This window comes from Pipra filicauda, unplaced genomic scaffold, assembly GCF_003945595.2.
Source record: "Pipra filicauda isolate LSUMZ 115617 unplaced genomic scaffold, ASM394559v2 scaffold330_size805480_pilon, whole genome shotgun sequence".
Lineage (NCBI taxonomy): Eukaryota > Metazoa > Chordata > Aves > Passeriformes > Pipridae > Pipra > Pipra filicauda.
The window spans coordinates 651,922-670,410 of NW_024104455.1; the positions used below are offsets into that span (position 1 = coordinate 651,922).

The window sequence follows — 18,489 nt, forward strand, 5'->3', positions numbered from 1 at the left end:
TTTAAGTCCATTTCTTAAAGTAATTTAGGAGCTTCAAGGTAACTGAAGTCCAGCACTTCACAGTACCTGAATTGCCTTTAGGACTGAAGTAAGTTCAGGGCTTTTTTTTAATATTTGGTGATTTCAAAGAGCAAATTTCTCAGAGAATAAATGTCTGTGTTCATTGTAAGTCTGAAAGCAGTCCCAGTGTGATCTTCTCCCATGTTCCCCTGGAAGCACTGACCTGTAGAACCTGTTGGCCAGCCTGGTCCTGATGGTGTTGAGGTCTGTGGGATAAGCAATCACTGTGCAGTATTTGGGGTATGTGCACAGGTCAACAGGGCCAGAGAAAGGTGCTGAAATGTCTGGGAAGAAACAGCAACAACAGCAAGATTTAACTGTTTGAACTGCAGCCTTCCAGTACCTGAGGGGAGCCCACAGGAAAGATGGACAGGGACTATCTGCAAGGAGTGACAGGACAAGGGGGAATGGCTTCAAACTGACAGAAAGTAGGGTTAGATGGGATATGGGGAAGAAATTCTTCCCTTTGAGGGTGCCCAGAGAAGCTGTGGCTGCCCCTGGATCCCTGGAAGTGTCCAAAGCCAGGTTGGAAGGGGCTTGGAACAACCTGGGCTAGTGGAAGGTGTCCCTGCCCATGGCAGGGGGGTGGGACAGGATGATCTTTAAGGTCCCTTCCAACCCAACCCATTCTGTGATTGTATGAACTGCCATAATTTGCACTTGCATTCTGAATTGGTAAATGAAGGTTACATTTTTAACATGAAATCCTTTAGATAGGATTTCTGTAGGGTTTGGTTTTCTTGCAGGGGGTTGGAACTGGATGATCTTTAAGGTCCCTTCCAACCCAGGCCATTCCATGACCCTGTTGCAAAGCTCGTAGGCAGATGACAATTGAGGCAGGTGTTCAGTTTTTATGTATAATTATTCTTGATAAAACCAATGACTTATAAAATTATCACAGAATGTGTTGAGTTGGAAGTGACCCACAAGGATCAGAGTCCAACCCCTGGCCCTGCAGGCCAAGATCCTCAAGAATCCCACCATGTGCCTGAGAGTATCATCCAAATTCCCCTGGAGCTCTGGCAGCCTTGGGGCCGTGCCCACTGCCCTGGGGAGCCTGGGCAGTGCCCAATTACCCTCTGGGGAAAGAACCTTTTCCTGAGATCCAACCTGACCCTGCCCTGACACAACTTCAGGCCATTCCCTGGGTGCTGTCCCTGGTCCCCCCAGAGCAGAGCTCAGTGCCTGCCCCTCAAGCTGTGACTGCAATGTGCTCTCCCCTCAAGTCTCCTCCAGGCTGAACCACATAAAAACATATGAACATTTACAGTCCTTTATCACAGGGAATGGGATGCCCTGGATATTCCTGGGCACTTTATAAATCGAGGTTAGGAGCAAACTACCTAAAGCTTGGATTCCATGCTCACCAAGAGTCATAAGCTGATCAATACCACTGATAATCCGTTCACAGGCTTCATCCCGGGATTTCATCCCCCACTCCCCTTCCTGGGGTTTGTACAGGAGCCTCTCCACCTCTTCTGGAGTCACAGAGACACTGCCTCCTAATTCTTCAGGCTGATCAACTGAAGAGACACAGAAGAGAGGGGAAGGAGTGAGAATACACAAGATAAATTGTGTAGTACTCACACTTATTAATCATGGGCTTGTAAAGGACAAAAAATCAATCCTGCCTTGAAATGGAGTTTGATGATAAAACTGTGGGCAAAAGATTACACAAAATGTACGTAACAGCAAAATATCCTTTGTTCTCTCCTTCTGCAGTTCTGAACTTCCAGAAAACTCTTTCCTCCCCCTCTTCTAAGCACAAGACTTAACAGAGGACTTGAGTCAGAAAGGCTGTTTATGCTTTTTTAGATGCACATCCTAAACTTCACAGGATCACAATGTCATGAGCCAGTTTGTGCCACAAACCTTTAAACAGCTGCAGGTTAGACCTTGTGACACCCTTCTTGGCATTACTGATTGTGATCTTCTGCCAATTTTAAAGTATTTGTTTCCAGCATGGCAGATTTCAAAGCAACAAGAATGCTGGCTTAGAGCTGGATATAAAACAGCACTTCCATCAGCATGGAGAGTCTGCCCATGGAAAATGAAGGCAAGGAAGGAAAAGGCTCCTTGGCAGTGTCAGGATGACTGTAATCCATGAATATGCTGCATATCAAGACTAAAATACATTTCAGCTACAACTAATGCAGAGAAAAATAGAAGTTTTAATGGGGAATCCTCTAAGTTTACCAAACGTACTATTTTCTTCCCTTCAGCTGAAGAGGGTTAATAACTCAAATAATTTCTAGTTCTCTGTTCATTATTGCACTGGCAGACCCCTAAAGTGTTTGTTGTTCACTTAAACAACACTAAACATGAAGCAGTTCTTCAAGACACACCTGAATGTGTGTCTTGATAACCATGAGACAAAACTTAAGCTGGCAGGATCCAGCAAAAAACCAAATTATTAGCCCCCTCAGTGCTGCTTTTGTGCCACACATCCATCTTAGCAAACTGAATGGAGAAGAAATATTTTGGGAGAAGAGTGGTAAACCCAAGGTACAGCTTCCATCTGATCTGTAAGTCATTCCACTGAAAAACAAGGAAGGGAAAGCAAAGGAGAAGGGGTTTAAATCCCTTTTTACACTACATTGTTAGCATAATAATAATATAAATAAATATAATGGCCAGTCTTCGCGAGCGAAGATTTGGGAAAGGTCATTAACCCTTCCAGCCTGCGCAGTGGATTTTTAGGTGAGACACAGCGTGCGCTGAACTGAGCCCACCCTTTAGTCCTGAGGTTCATCTGCCGGGGCCGAGCAAAGCTTGGACAGTGGCACTGAGGTCCCCAGGATGTAGGTTTGTTTAGAGTGACCTTCTCTTAGGTGGATTGCCTTCCACGGCTGACGAGCTCCACCTGCCCAGGGGGCCGGGAATCGAACCCAGGTCGCAGAGGTGAGAGTCAGGCACTCTAACCACTAGACCACCAGAGGCCCCGTTAGCATAATAATGGTTCTATAAATGCACTAAGTGTGTATAACAGCTTCACTTCCCTACACAGTGTCATTTTCTGCCTGGAAAGAACAAAAACAACGAGTTCTGGATTGTCCTTAGACAATTTTTGTTCTTCCTGCAGACAAGTGGTTGCTGTGGTCCTTATCCATGACCTGTTCAGAGGATGTTATTCCCAATTTTTTGACCTTATCCATCAAAGACACATCACCATTTAGTTTTGTTTTATTCCTGTGTGTCCCTTCCCTGTTTTCCTGTGGTAAAGTCATGGACACAGATTAAAGAAAACATCCTCCTATGTGCAATATATTGAGATTTAAGAAGAAATATAATACAAGCCTTTCAGATGTCTGGGAAACACCCAGCAAAGGTTATTAATAAATTAAATTTATTGTCTTTTTTTTTACAGCTTATTCAGCAACTATTCCCTTAGTAACTCCCAAACTTTCTCCAAACATCTAAAGTACTTCCTTCAAAATTGCCCTGGAAGATGCAAAGGGAAAAATATAAGTATACTGAAGTTATTTCACTAAATCTGAATCAAGACTGTCTTTAAGAACTCACAGCAAAGACAGGAATCACCTCAGGTCCAGTACCTGAATGAAACAAAAAAATGGAAAGAGGGAGAAGCACATTAAAGCAATTTATTAACAGGTTTCTACCTACCATTGTCAGGAACTGGTTCCATGTCCCAGGGGCTCAGCTTTTCAATTTCACCATTGTCCCATCTGATTCACCACAGAAAAAGTAAAATAAAATAATAATAATTTCAAGTTATCTTGGCTCAGATGTATTCCCTCCAAGCATATTTCAATCACAGCTATAAGAACATTTAAACTACAGCTATTTTTAGGTATTGGCAAAATATATTGTATAAACTTGCATGTAAACAAACCAGCAAAAAGGAAACATTTTTTCAAGTTAAAACTGTCCTGATTTTGGCTGTATGCAACCTACCCAATCTATAAATCGATTTTACAAAGCCTGTATCAAGCAGCTTAGGAAGAAAAATAAGCTGCACACCTGGAAAAGTGAGATAACAACATCAAGGGGAGGATTTGAGGAAAAACACAGGGGAGGATTTTTCTGCTGACCACAACAGGAGTTGGGCAAGTCCATGGAGTGTGACAGAATAAGGGAGAACAGTAAGTGAGGTATTTCCCATATTAACATTTCATTTTATAGGGCAGACCATATTAAACCGAAGAAAATAAATATAAAATGAAGAAACTGAAGTTAATTAAGGTCTAACTGCAGCAAAAGCAGCCAAGTGAGATTGATATACCTCTGTGTTCACTCTGACACTTAAATGTCAAGTATGAACAGCAGTTTGAGATCCCTCCAAATCCTTACATGTTTTTAAAAACACCCAAAATACCACTAAATTTTGGTACTTCAAACATAAGAAATGTCTGACTGGATCAGCTGGTCCAACTACACCAGCAATTTGTGTCCTTGAAGCTGGAAGTGGAAGATGCTGTTTGCAGTCCATATGATCCTGGTACAAGCCCATTCTAATTCATCATTCCAGCATTCCTGATCCCTGTATTCCTCCAGGCATGTCTGTGAACACATCCCAACCTATTTCCTTCACTATCTGCTGCTTTTTGAACCTGCTGATATTGCTCTCACAGCCTCCTATGGAAATGTATTTGCTCCAATCCTGTCAGCTTAGTTTCTCTAACAGCTTTTATATATATATTATTTATATATATATACACATATATTATTCTTTATTATCAGCACCTACCAGAAATAAATGTATTAATCTACAGTTCACCATTTTCCCTCCTGAGCTTTGCCAGCAGCTTCCTGGCAGAGTTTTCCAAATTCCTGGGTGAATGCCATCGAATTCTGATGCCTTAATAAACTCAGATATTTGGTCTAAAACCTCCTGTGTGTTTATTTCAAACCAACTGGAACCTGAAGTGACCATACTCAGAGCATTTTGTAATTAAACCTCTGCTCAGGCAACAGCATCTCTCCATTGTTTTGGATTATCCAATGACTTAGGAAAACTTGGATGCATCACGTTCAGCCTGTTTGATCTCTGAAGGTTCATCAGTTCAGTTTTCCTCCCCAGCTACTGCACAATATTTCAGAAGTTGCTGATATTCCCAAATAAACTACTCCATAATCTTGCATGTAAGACTTTATCAACATAGTTTAGCACAGCTTAAGCCCCACTTAGTTCTTCTTAAGCTCTGTTTATCCAAGTAATGTAACTTAACACATCAAGCTGCTTTACACAAACACTTCTTATTATCTGGTCAATAAAACAACAAAAAATTCAATTTATCTTCAATTTATTTCTTATCCATACAACAGTAACGGTGATAATTTGAGATTACTGAGTGTGTGACAAAAAGAGTAAGTCACAAAACCCAAATACACCTGCCAAACACTCCAGATATTTTTATATACATATCTTAGGATTCTCCTCTAGAAGAGCTGTTTGTGAGACCAGTCAGAACAGTCACATTCTCTCCAAAGGCAGCACAGATCCTGGAAGAGATCCCTTTGGAAAGTGGTCTTTGGGGAGTACAGCATTCCTTCCCTGTTCAGTTATTAAGCTCTGCTCTGCTAAAGGCTGGTACATTAAAATACTGAAATATCCTTTAGCCCTCACAGAAGAAAGGAGCTCAGGAAATTGGCTCCAGGCTCTGTTTCAGAACTGGAAACTTGATTTTGAACTGGGCAAGAAAACAACCAAATCCATCTAAACTTGCTCTTAAGGAACAACTGTGGTACATAACAACATAAATGATGAGATGTACAGATATGGGAAGGAACAGAACAGGTAAGAACTTCAATCTGGGAGTTAAATGCACCTTCCCACCAAGGAAAATCAATGGGATAGAAGAAAAGGAAAGCAGATGAGACAAGGAACCAAAATATGTAACACAATCTTGGCAGTCTCACAGAATTACCTATTACCTATAAATATTTCCTCTCTTTGTGCTGAGCAAAAAGTTCAAAAGCCTCTGAGCAAAAAAAAATAAAATTAAAAACAATGAAAATCTGAATATTAAATGTACTGTAAAATATACGGGAACAATCCCTGGGCATGTTAAAAACAGGAATAGTAAGTATTCATTGTTTATTCTCCTTACAGTCATCCCTCACTGGGGGGATCCAAAGCAGGCAAGATCCCAGGATTACCCTTCCAGTGCCCAGTAGGAAGTTACAAGAGAGCTGGAGAGGGATTTCTCACAAGGGCAGGTATGACAGGACAAGGGGGAATGGCTTCAGACTGACAGAGAGTAGGGTTAGATGGGATGTTAGGAAGGAATTCTTCCCTCTGAGGGTGGGGAGGCCCTGGCCCAGGTTGCCCAGAGAAGCTGTGGCTGCCCCTGGATCCCTGGAAGTGTCCAAGGCCAGGTTGGATGGGGCTTGGAGCAACCTGGGCTAGTGGAAGGTGTCCCTGCCCAGGGCAGGGGTGGAATGAGATGATCTTTAAGGTCCCTTCCAACCCAAACCATTCTGTGTTTCTGTTCCACGCAGCCTGGACAGGGCAGGACAAGGATGATGTCCTGATTCTGAACACTGAGGTCCAGAAATATCTTTGTTCATCTTCCTCTTTGTTGATGTGAAAAAGGGTGCACAATGTGACAGACAAAGTGTGAGGACTGGAAGCATAAGGACCATGATGCCAGCAACCACAGCAGAGATTCAGCACCTCCCATCCAAAATCAATTATCAATGAAGACTAATAATTAATATTCACTGAAAATTGCATTGCTTGGCTCATGGAAGAGATACAGCCTCAGTCATTACAGAAAATGTGAAGAGGTCAACAGCTCCTTTTCCCGTATTGCTATCCACTAACAAGTTGCCACAAGTTCTCACATATTCTTACTACATTAGCAACTTAAAACCATTAAGTGACAATAAAACCAGGAAAATTATTTAATTGAGCAATTTATACATTCTCACACTAATAAAGGCAGCTGTGTGAGAGGCAACCCACACCACCACCAACAGAAGTGTAAAATCTTGTACTTACTTAACACTGTAGCACTGGAAGTGACTGTCTGGGTACTGAGGCTGGTAAGGTTCTTGTCCCAGCACTGTCCCAAACCACCAGGCGTCGTCAATGATGGAGCGGAACCTGTCGGCTACAGCACAACACTCTGCTCAGATATTCTGCTAAGGGAAGTTATTTAACTACTTCTCTTCTACAGGCAATTACAAAAACTGCTGATAAATGTTGTTTCTTGATTTCTTTTTGTAACTGAAGTTCTAAACCCACCGGCACACACGAAAAGAGATGAGATCTCAGTAGACGTTCTGACGACCCTATTAAGCTCCAAGGCTCAAATTTCTAATTCTTACCTATTAGGGAACCCTCTGAACCTACAGACGAGCAGGAATTAGCCAAGGACACATTTCTGATCTGAAAACTGATCAGTCAAACACTCAGCAAACACACTTACAGGCCTGCCAGTTCCTCTGCCGGGCTTCGTCGTAGAACTGCCGTAAGATAAGGAAGTCGATAACGTCTGGCATGTCGTGGTACCTACAGGAAAAGAAATCCCCTATTTCACTTGTTCCTCAGGGCTTTAGGAGGAAGATTCAACAGAAGCACATTTTTCAATACTTTTCAGAAAAGCAGAGATGCACATACCTGATGGAAAACGATTTGTCTGTGTGCTTGCCAGTGGCGTGGTCTATAAAGGCGAGCTTGAGGCAACACAGCGTGGGAGGGCCAACTTCGTACCTAATTCCAACAATTTTTACCAATTCCTGATCCTACAGGTAAGAACAAACAGCTTCAGGAAGTTTTACCCCAGGGACCACGCACAGAGAAGTCAGTTTAACATCAGTCAAACAACTGCACTGCGTGCAAAAACCCCCAAATATTGAAACTAGATCGGAGATTTCAATGACAGTCAGTCAAACCTGGAATTCTTAACACAGGGATTTAATCTGGGCTTCCCACAGGGAACTCTGAAGACATTCTGGGAATTGAAGACACTTTCCCCTGTTGTTTTACAAGCAGTGTAATGAAACTCTTCAGTCACAGATGACTGATACTGAACCCACAGACTCCTCAGTGCAGACCTACCCTAAGCACTACTTTCCTCCACGGCTCCTTGTGTGGATTCAGTTCGTAAATGTTATTTCTTCTCACTTCTTCAATGTAAGCTTCGTGCCCTTGTCGGAAATATATCACCTAAAACGAAGCCCAGCAAACCCCAAACAGTCAATGTTTTCCTGTATTTAGTAATTAGGGTAATCACAGAAGCACTGGAAGGTTTTAATCAGTGTTCCTACCTCGTCACCCATCTGAGGGACAAAGGGGGATCTCCGAAGAGCTGTGTCTGTTATCCAAACTGGAGGGTGCCAGTCATGGGACAATTCCATGTTTAATGGTTGTGTTGCAGCATCAGCCTTCACAAAATTAGACACAACAGACACAAATTCAACTCATTACATTTTAATTTGGCATACAACAACTTATTAAAAATTTATCAAGCTGTAAGAAACTATTTGAGGTTACTCGGAAGAAAGTGGAAGGATGGAGAGAAAAACATGGCAAAAACATATAAAAATTACCCAAGAAAACCCATTTGTTTGCTCCTTTATGGTAGAAAATAACAAATAGGAGTTATTGTAACTTAAAAAAGGGTAATTGTTTCAATTCACTAAAAAATTTTTGAAAGATTCTTGTAAGTATAAATGGGCATCATCAATACAGTGACTGTGTCCCTTAGAACAGCCATGTTATTTAAAACCAGACATTTTGACAGGGTTATAGTCACAGAGTCATAGAATGGTTTGAGTTGGAAGGGACCTTAAAGATCATCTCATTCCAAACCCCTGCATGGACACCTTCCACTATCTTAGGTTGCTCCAAGCCCTGTCCAGCCTGGCCTTGGACACTTCCAGGGATCCAGGGGCAGCCACAGCTTCTCTGGGCAACCTGGGCCAGGGCCTCCCCACCCTCACAGGGAAGAATTCCTTCCTAATATCTCATCTAACCCTACTCTTTTTCTGTTTGAAGCCATTCCCCTTTGTCCTATCACCCCATGCCCTTGTGAAAAGTCTGATATTCTGTACAGGTATTTAATAAACACATTTCCCTTTTAATACCAGCAACCTTGAGAACCCTTTTTATGTGGAAAGCAAAAGTGACTTCACTTGGAGTGCTGATTCTTCCCTAGAAATCAGCAGATGCCTCACATCTGGGATGGCCTCAAACCAATTCCACATAACTGTGTGGAGTGACACCAATATTCCTGTCTAACCACAACAAAATGACTTCAACAGTTTCCAGTGAGGAGGCCTAAAACCTGAGAGAGAAACTACTTGAAGACTGAGTAGAAGCAATGAAATTTATACCTCCTCCTGCCTTTTTGGTTTGGGTTTTTTTCTCCTTTTCCTCCTTCTTCTCTTGGGAGGGGATGATTTCTCTGTTGACACCTCATCCTCCGAGGTGCTGCAGTACCTGAGCACTTTGCGCCGCGAGGTCCGCACGGGGGGCTGCAGGTTGATCCCGGCGTCCGCGATCCAGTCGGAATATCTGCTCGAGGAATCACTGTCCAAGGGGCCAGGGAAACACAAACAACAGAACCAAGAGGTCACTATTTCCAGCAGATAACAATTGCTGTTGAAAGCAGCATCAAAATCACTACAATCCCTTTGACCTTGTCATGATTACTTGATTACTTCAAGTTTAATGCGATTTTTTTGGGGAACACCAGGAATTCAAAGCACAGTTCTTAAAGTCTGAAGATTTCTAAAATCAGACATTTTATTCAATAAAGTTGTGCAATGAAGTTCTGGACTAGTGAGGAGCCCTCCCTAAAGAACACAGTAGACAAACACTGCTTAAATTCTTTACAGTTATACACAACTCACAGCTACACATCTGCTTTTTCTCTCTCTCTGCATTTTTAGGTTCTACTACTACAGAGTTCTAGAAAAAATATCTTTAAAAGCCAAAACAGAGTGATTAAAAAGTTATCTACAACTTCAGTCCTACGTAAAACTAGAACCTTATAAAAATTAAGATTTTTTCCCAATACATTTTGTAGAGCAAGGAATTGACTGGTTTTGTATTATTCAAAGAAATAAACCTATACAAACAAACAAACAAAAAAACCCCCAAAAAAACAAACCAAACAAAATCACTCACACCTCAAAACCCCAACATAACACAGTATAAAAGTGTTCCAGGCTATTTTCTCTCTCCTTGTCATCTAGCAAAAAAACCAGAGGGATTTGAAACTACATTAAAAGACAGAAATTATTTGGTGAAAGGGAACAATAAATAACAATTCAGTGTGTCAGTAAAGTATAGGAATTCAAATATAGAATGTAATCACATCTCAGGCACACCAGAGCTTCTACACAACTCTGAAGTTGCCAAAATTCAAGTCAAACTCATCACCAAGTAAAATCTGGGATGTCTGTTCACTTTTACCTAGAACTATTACTGTTGCTTTTCTTGTCACTTCTCCACTCTTCCTCTTCATCTGATGAGCCAGAGCCCTCACTTTCTTCAGCTTCCTAAATTTAAAGACAAGCAGTCAGTCCCAAATTTTCTCAGAGCACGTGTTTTAAGGATTTGAAACATAAACCCACATTTATGTTATCAAGCCAGGAAGAAACGGGGTAAAAAGTTAAAATGGAAATGAAAGGAATTAGGGCACGTAAAGTACAGCAGGAAATCTCTCTCAGAGGGAGGAATTTACACACTGTAAAAGGAAAAGATCAAGAGAAAACATCACATCTCCCCTCCACACACAACATGGGTATATTCTGTCCCTCCTATGGGTTTTTTTTTCTTAATTATGAAAATTAGAATCAGGTTTGGTTTTTTTTTTCCCCCTGGTTTTGGTATCAACTGATTGACCAAGTACTAACTGGGTGTATTCCTGCACGTATTTAAATGCAAAACTAAATAGTACAGATACATCAAAATATATGACTTCAGTAATTTCCTGATTGTTGTTCAGCTTTTTATTTGCATCAACTCCATGTTTTAAATGTGTTTTCCACAGCTAAAATAACTAAGTATAATGCATTGTTTATTTCTCAAGCTCTGTGCTGTCAAGCAAAAAACCAGAAATAATAAACCCTCAATAAACAAGATTGAATGTGAAATTTCAGTTCTTTTTTATTCTACCATTCACAGGAATAAAACCAAAAAATAAACCAAAAAACCTTGAACATTTACAAAAATGCTCAGATTTTTATAAGATTATTACTTCAAATATTATTTGGTCAAACATCACTTTTTCAGAAGTATTTCAGACATGTGGTATTTACAGGACACTGCACACAACTCTCCCATTATCACTTTGTGCTTTCAGTGTCAGGTGGCAGAAGTTTCCTGTCACCTGCCCTTCCACACTGCTCCCAAAATAGGGAAGGCCTGAACTTTTCATTAAATTTAAATGACTTGTTTTTAAGCACATTGGAATTCTTTATTAAGAGGCCAGAAGAGGAGAGTCCATTTCCAAGGAATATCATTCCTTGTCTTACTTACAAAATTTCCTTATCTCCTGAACATCCCCCATTTTGTTCACCATTCTTCTCTGACCAAGTGACTGCTCCAACCTTCTCTACTCCTTCCAATTCTTCCCCTTTTCCCAGTTTGAGACTATTTCCTTTCCTTCCTTAAAACAACTCCAGTCCAACAGTCCTACCACAGATTTACAAATTCTGATAATCCAACAGCCAAAAGCTCCTGCTGCCCACAGCAAAGTCCTGTGTCAGCCCAAGCCAAGAGGAACAGACCCTGTGGAAGAATCACATCACCAAAGACCTTCACAGGGTCCACTTTCAGTTGTGTGCACGAATTTGGAAGGTTTTCACAGAGAAACAGCAAAGCCCATCTAAAATCCAAACTTCAGCTGAAGTTCAGTTGTCCATCAGGTTTTCGCATTTGGTTTAGAGGATCCTCAGCAAAACCAGTTCAGCCATTTATAAAGTGACAGGAAAGACTGTTGTTATCAAAGCAACAAATATCAAAGCTTGGGATGTGCCAACAACAATGATGCCCAGAAAAATACTTCCTCTGGAAAAAGAGAAGGTTTCTTTGTTTGCTTATTTGTTTTAAGAGAGAAAAGGCATATTTATGTGAAACTTCACCAACTGAGGAGCTCAAGTTCAAAATGACAACTCAGAAAAGACCTTACCTGGTCTATCAAGCCCAAGCAGTTGTCCCTTTCCTCATCAGAGGACTCCAGCTGTTCAATGTTGTTCCGTGTTCGGTAATTGGAATATTTCCGTCTGTGCAGTCGGCGCTTTGATTGGATTAATGAGCACTCAGAGTCACTCTAATTGGAGGTGAAAAAACAAGTTAAATAAAAATATTTACGTGGCACACTTGTCTGAGGGTGAAAGGGTGGCTAAAAGCACTGCTGACTGCAAAACTGAAACGGCCCCATCACGTCACAGCCTCATCATGAAAAAATTCCCTTTCAAAATAATATCCCTGTAAGCCAAAAGTTTTAAATTTGCTGTTCCAAATTTAGGATTTATTAAGAAATTTCTCTTTTTAAGCTACTGTGACAGGTCCATTCACATAACCTGCTAAATATATTTACAGAAGCAAGACATTAAGTGCCTACAATGTGCAATTCTGAGGGAAGAGAAATCACAGAATGGGTTGGAAGGAACATTAAAGATCATCCAGTGCCACCCCCTGCCGTGGGCAGGGACACCTTCCACTAGACCAGGTTGTTCCAAGCCCCATCCAACCTGGTCTTGGACACTTCCAGGGATCCAGGAGCAGCCACAGCTTCTCTGGGCAACCTGGGCCAGGGCCTCACCACCCTCCCAGCCAAGAATTTCTTCCCAATATCCCATCTAACTCTACTCTCCCAGTTTGAAGTCATTCCAGCTTGTCCTGTCCCTCCAGGCCCTTGGAAATAGTCTCTCTCCATCTTTCTTGTAGCTCCTTCAGGTCCTGGAAGGCCACAGTTAGGTCATCTCAAACCCTTCCCTTCTCCAGGCTGAACAATCCTAAGTCTCTGAGCCTTTCTTTCCCTAACTCCCCTTAGGAAAGGGGATCATGCAGTAGAATTCTTGGGTCAAACTGTTTTGTACTGGAAGACACAGTGAATCAGGCCCCAATCTTATAAAAACAGCACAGTAACCAAGTTTTGCTTCTTACCAATCTCTTCCACAGACCAGACCATGAAAAAAGTATTCCAAACAAGGCAAGTCTGAAAAACTCTCCCCATTCACAGAACACTGTCATGTAAAGTAAAATGAGGGAACAGCAATACAGCCTGTAATTCCTGAAGTATGGGATCTGGAATGTTCTCCCTTGCACCTCAGTGCTTCAGCAGGGACCTGCAACCACTGGGTTCCACTGCAGCAAACCCAGCATGGCCTGAAAGCAAACCTGCCTTTGAGAATGACTCCCAAATACCCCAGATGGAAGGAGGCAGGACTGAAAACAAATAGAATTCTAGGTATTCATAAAAATAAATCAAACCTTGTCCTGCAATAATTGGAAGCTGAATCATCAGGGTCCTCTGAGGGCCACACCTTCAGAAAGACCTGCTTTCAGTTTTTACACCACTTGTCCTCAGGCACAGAATGCCCACTTTCCAAGGGGCTCCCACATACCTTTTCCAATGACTCAAATGACTTTATCTTCTCTGTTACATAAAGATCTCTCTCTTCTTCCCCTTTTGCAGTCCGATATTCTTCCTGTTTCCTACAAGAAAGTCGGGAAAATCTAATTCTCCATCTGTTTTGACAGTGTTGATTCATTAAAGGATCTATCCCAAAATGCCTAATTCCACTTGACTATTAACTGCACTTCTTAGTGCTCAAACAACTCTCTTCTCATTTCAAGATAAGAATAAAAAAGAAGGGTATTAAGAAATTCTTCCTTGCAGACATCAAAATATAACCAATTTTTCCAATCTCATTTTTAATCCACATTCCTCCCTTTGCAATCATTCTACTTCCCAACACAGGGAATGCTGCTCGAAACCTTCAGAGGTGTGGTAGCACATATGGCTAAAGAGAAATATTTAGCTATTAATTCTTCTTTTTACAGATGATTCAGAGAATATTCTGAGCTGGAAGTGACCCACAAGGATCATCTCAGTCCAGCTCTTAAGTTAGTGGCCCATATGGAGATTTTCTCCCATGACATTGCATTATCAGCACCATGTTCTAACACTGAGAATCCTTTTGAAAGCAGCTGGTTTAGGGTTAAGGTTTTCTAGTTTTTTATTTCAAGTGCTTGGTGCTGCTCCTGGTCAAAAATCACCCCCAAAAGTCTCACAGAAAGCACAATCTCACTCAACTCTTTCATGTAAATGAATTCAACCCCTATCTTTTATTTTGGAGAAAGCAGGAATTTTGGTCATCTAGCTGGCCTTGAAGATGACTGAATATATCGAAATAGAAGATAACCATTCAACTAGAGAAACTTCCCTTTAGTCTTGCTGAATGGCCTTTACAATTTAGAATATTTAAGCACATCTGACCACGACACTGAACTACTCCTACTTTAGCTTTGGTTTAACAGCCCCAGGTGTATCAAAACCCAGCTGAAGTGTTCTCTCTGGTCACACCTGCAGCCCAGCAGGCTGTCACAGACCTGAGCAGGCTTGCTGGGACTTCTGGCACCACAACCCTCCTTCTCCAGGCCTGCAGGTCCCTCTCTGTGGCCATCTGGCTGCGCGGGGCGTTCTGGTGCATCTGCCTCACGCCCTCCACCTGCCCGCTGCGCCGCAGCCCGATGTTGGGGGGGCTCTGGATGTCCACACTCGCCCTCCTGAAAGCTAAAACACACAAAAAACACCCTTTTTTTTTTTTTACCAGGCTACAGAGAATTGGAGCCTTGTTTCTCCATAAACAAGATAATGAATGTTTTCTAGATTTATATGGCTGTGATTGTAAGGACGCGACTTCAAACCAGCCTTCGAGAATCATCTGTGTCACAGAAAATGCATAAGTTATACAGAAAATACAGAGAGATTACACATAGACTTTTAAAAATTATCATTTCTGCTACTATTTTAATACACTGGAAGGAAGTGGGATGTGACACAGGGGTTTTCTTGAACTTCCAGGCAGCTCTGAGGCTGGTAAGGCTCTAAAAAGCACTTTTCCTGGAGCTGAGTGTACAGAATTAAAAATAAATTATTATATAATTAAATATAATTATATATCATGTATTTACATGATTATATATCTCCTATTTACACAATTATATACCATAACATATTTTTTTATATATATATATATCTATTTTATAATTCTCTAATTAAAACTACAAGGACCCAGCTCAGAAAAGCGTCTCATTTAAATCTGTAAAGGAGAAACCAGTTTGAATAATGGCACAATTCTTATTTTGCAAAAAAATAAGTATTGCAAAAACATTTATAATCATATCTTTATATTTTTATATTTATACTAAAAATATTTTTGGAAAATAAGTATTGTATTTATTTTGCATAAATGTTATTCGAGTACTTTACAAATATTATTAAGTATGTAGCACCCCACAAGGAATAAAATTAATGTTGTTCAAAAGGAAAAGTGAAATGCTTTGTTTCGGAATTTAATCACAGGAGTAGCTGTTTTAATCAGGAAAAGTATCTTACCCAGTTATCACTATGTTAAAGGAATCTTAGTCCCCAAACCAACAATAAAGCTAAAACCTGTTCCAGTATTTCATACAGGGTAATAAAAATGGAGGAAAACAATCAGCTAAGAATTTATCAGTGATTACCAACCTCTTCTGGGTGTTCCCTCCCCGTTTTGTGGGGCATTTGAAGCAGATTCTTGATCAGCTCCAGTTCTCTGATCCTGCTCCAGCTGTAACTGTCTGATCATCCCATCCAGGATGCTGGGCTCCAAGCCCTGCTCATCCTGATCAATGGTCTGCTGGCCAATCACTTGTTCCACCACTTCTCCATCACCTTGCAAGTGTAAAACAAAGCAAATGGATGAAATTATTCCAACTGCTTATTCCAAAAGAGAATTTATGGAGTCTACAACTCCAGCACAGCCTGTGCACGTCAGAAAAGAACCGAATGAGTGAACTGGTCTCTAGTGGTTCTGTTCTTACTTGTTGCCACATATCCAAGCTGAGGAATCAGATGTTCATCTGCACAGTTCTCCCTTCCTGGCACCAGTCTCTGATATTTTGTGGGATGAGGGTTTCCATCCACATCCACTAAGAAGGGAGGGGGCATGAGATGAGGGGCCTGCTGGGTCTGCTCATCCAGGACGTAGTTGTTGGAGTCCCGGATCAGCGGCCGATAGTCCGTGTGGAAGAACATCTGGTCAGGAATCTGAAGGAAATTATATCTTTGTGTCATCAATTTGACAAAAAGAGGATGCCAAAGAACAGAATAAAGTATCTGAAATCTCCCTAAAGGTAAAAGAAAGGGCAAGTTCCCCACAAGAAGTTATGCACAACTTCAATTGACCTGGATGGGTGTCACAGTATTCCAATTTTTCACAGTGCTTCTGCCCTAAAAGCTGAAGTAACTTAAAGCAAAAGCACTGTTTTACACTTAAAAATATTTTATACATATTCTATTTTTTCCCCCTACAATTAAGAGAAGTTTCCTTGGTCTCCATGTGAGGAAATCATTGCCTAAAGCTCAACATCAGCTCTCTAAGTTCCCAATCATGAATTCTTTCTTAACCTTCATCTATGCCCACCTGAAAATTTTTCTGCAAGTCTACTGAGCCCAGGAGGCTGAAGGAAAACAGTTATGTAAAATATTAGATCACAAGCAGAATCTCTGCTCCCTTGATGGGAAGGATGAAGAGAACAAGCTTCAACTTCAGCTAAGAAGGTAGAGTAAGAAAAAAAAATAAATTCTTTAAAATGAAATACATGGAATTATCATTTCAACCTGAAAAAAACTGAGGGGAAGTGAAGAAAAGAAGAAACATGTGTATTTATCAAAACAAAAAGCAAACAGGCTGATTCAAAACAGCACAACATTTGTCCCCACACACATTTTTCTAACATCTCCAAATCCACAGTGTTGGATGAATATTTACTTTCACTTACTTTAATCAACTACTGTGAATTTGGGTTTAAATCTGGAAAGGCCAAAAGAACTGCAAGATAAACCTGCAAATTATCCTTCCCATACACAGAGTCTGGTTTTGTTTAAGTAGGTAGTAGAGCAATAAACTTTTGTCATATGTTCCAATCTTTAAACACTGAGCTATTTCCAGAAATCAGAAAGAAAAGTAATTTTCAGGTTGAACAATTAATGTGAATTAGTGGAAGGTGAAAATGTATTCCAGAGAAGTTCTTGGGAGCTTCTCCCAAGGGAATGTTGAGGCAGTGCTTGTTTCTGCTGTGCCAGGACCATACAAACGAGAGAATCCATCATAACTGGGTCCTGGAACCACACCAACCTCTTTTTTAACACGTGATCTTTTGAAGGAATGAATGCAACTAATCCAGTTTCAGTTAGAAATTTGAGACAGAGTTCCAATAAAAAGCTGAACTTACCTTTTCATAGGGCCTGCTACAGCCAAACCCAAATATCAGCAGGTGCCCATGGGAATCTGTACATGCAAAATGCTGCCCATCTGGGGAAAATTTACAGTCAAAAACAGCCCCGTGGCCTTGGCCTTCGATCTGCATTGAAGGAAAAGAAACCTCCAGGTTACTGGATGATTTTTTGCAAGCAAACCATAATGCACAGCCAAAATCAATTATTCCATGAAAAGCAATCATGCAGCTCCTAAATACCTCCAATAAGGCACAAATAATCTTGTTACTTCAGTTTATTTCCTTTCCCTTTGACGTTCCCTTTTCCCCTGTGAATTTAAATCCTCAACCCCTCAAGTTTAAAAGCTGCACTAAAGAGCAGGAAAACTTGCTGTTCAGCCAAAAAAGTAAAGAAATAAAAGTGTTTTTTGGGCTTTTTAGCTGTTAGTACATTGTTTAAAGTAAACTGGAGCTAATATATATTGATTTTGTTACACCACTTGCAAGAAAAACTCAGAGAATCTTAAGAGCTAAAAAAAAAATAAAAAAATCCCTTTGCTACTGACTAACCAGAAAAAAATAAAAGGATTAAAAAATTATATGAACTTTAGATCATAACTTAAAACTCAGAGAAAATAACCTAATTTAAAGTGTTAACCATGAGCTTGAAACGCAGCAAATGTAACAGGAGCTCTCAAGAACTGTGCCAATGGGTAATAAAATAATTTTTAAGACAGTGGAAAATACAAATATTTGTCCCCAAGGCTCCCAAAATGATTGTCTAAACCAGAAACTTTCAGATGGCACCTCAGCTGAGGAAAACAGTCCCTACAAATGAGGTGCACTCTGTAGTAACAAAGAGTGGAAAAGCTGCAATAACCAGGAAATTCAAAGGTAAAAGCCCTGAGGAAAAAATGAACATAAATATTGCTGGTTTGGGGTTGGGTTTTTTGGGGTTTTTTTTCCAAAAGGTGCAGGGGGTGTGAGTGTTGCTGACAATTCCTTCAGCTGGTATGTGTTGG

The 18,489-nt window shown here is 40.7% G+C and overlaps 1 protein-coding gene across 1 annotated transcript in view; it reads right to left on the minus strand.

The window, feature by feature from the left end:
• Positions 1 to 18,489, minus strand: part of BRWD1 (bromodomain and WD repeat domain containing 1) — a 47,396-nt gene that overhangs the window by 15,852 nt on the left and 13,055 nt on the right. The window contains exons 16-31 of the mRNA XM_027736721.2: positions 17,486 to 17,614; positions 16,073 to 16,298; positions 15,738 to 15,923; positions 14,597 to 14,780; positions 13,609 to 13,699; positions 12,168 to 12,308; positions 10,448 to 10,533; positions 9,364 to 9,559; positions 8,296 to 8,412; positions 8,087 to 8,194; positions 7,646 to 7,770; positions 7,455 to 7,537; positions 7,025 to 7,136; positions 3,685 to 3,746; positions 1,428 to 1,583; positions 224 to 344 (exon numbers count right to left, since the gene is read on the minus strand). Coding sequence (XP_027592522.1) covers positions 224 to 344; positions 1,428 to 1,583; positions 3,685 to 3,746; positions 7,025 to 7,136; positions 7,455 to 7,537; positions 7,646 to 7,770; positions 8,087 to 8,194; positions 8,296 to 8,412; positions 9,364 to 9,559; positions 10,448 to 10,533; positions 12,168 to 12,308; positions 13,609 to 13,699; positions 14,597 to 14,780; positions 15,738 to 15,923; positions 16,073 to 16,298; positions 17,486 to 17,614 — 2,123 coding nt within the window. The remainder of the gene's footprint in view (positions 1 to 223; positions 345 to 1,427; positions 1,584 to 3,684; positions 3,747 to 7,024; positions 7,137 to 7,454; positions 7,538 to 7,645; positions 7,771 to 8,086; positions 8,195 to 8,295; positions 8,413 to 9,363; positions 9,560 to 10,447; positions 10,534 to 12,167; positions 12,309 to 13,608; positions 13,700 to 14,596; positions 14,781 to 15,737; positions 15,924 to 16,072; positions 16,299 to 17,485; positions 17,615 to 18,489) is intronic.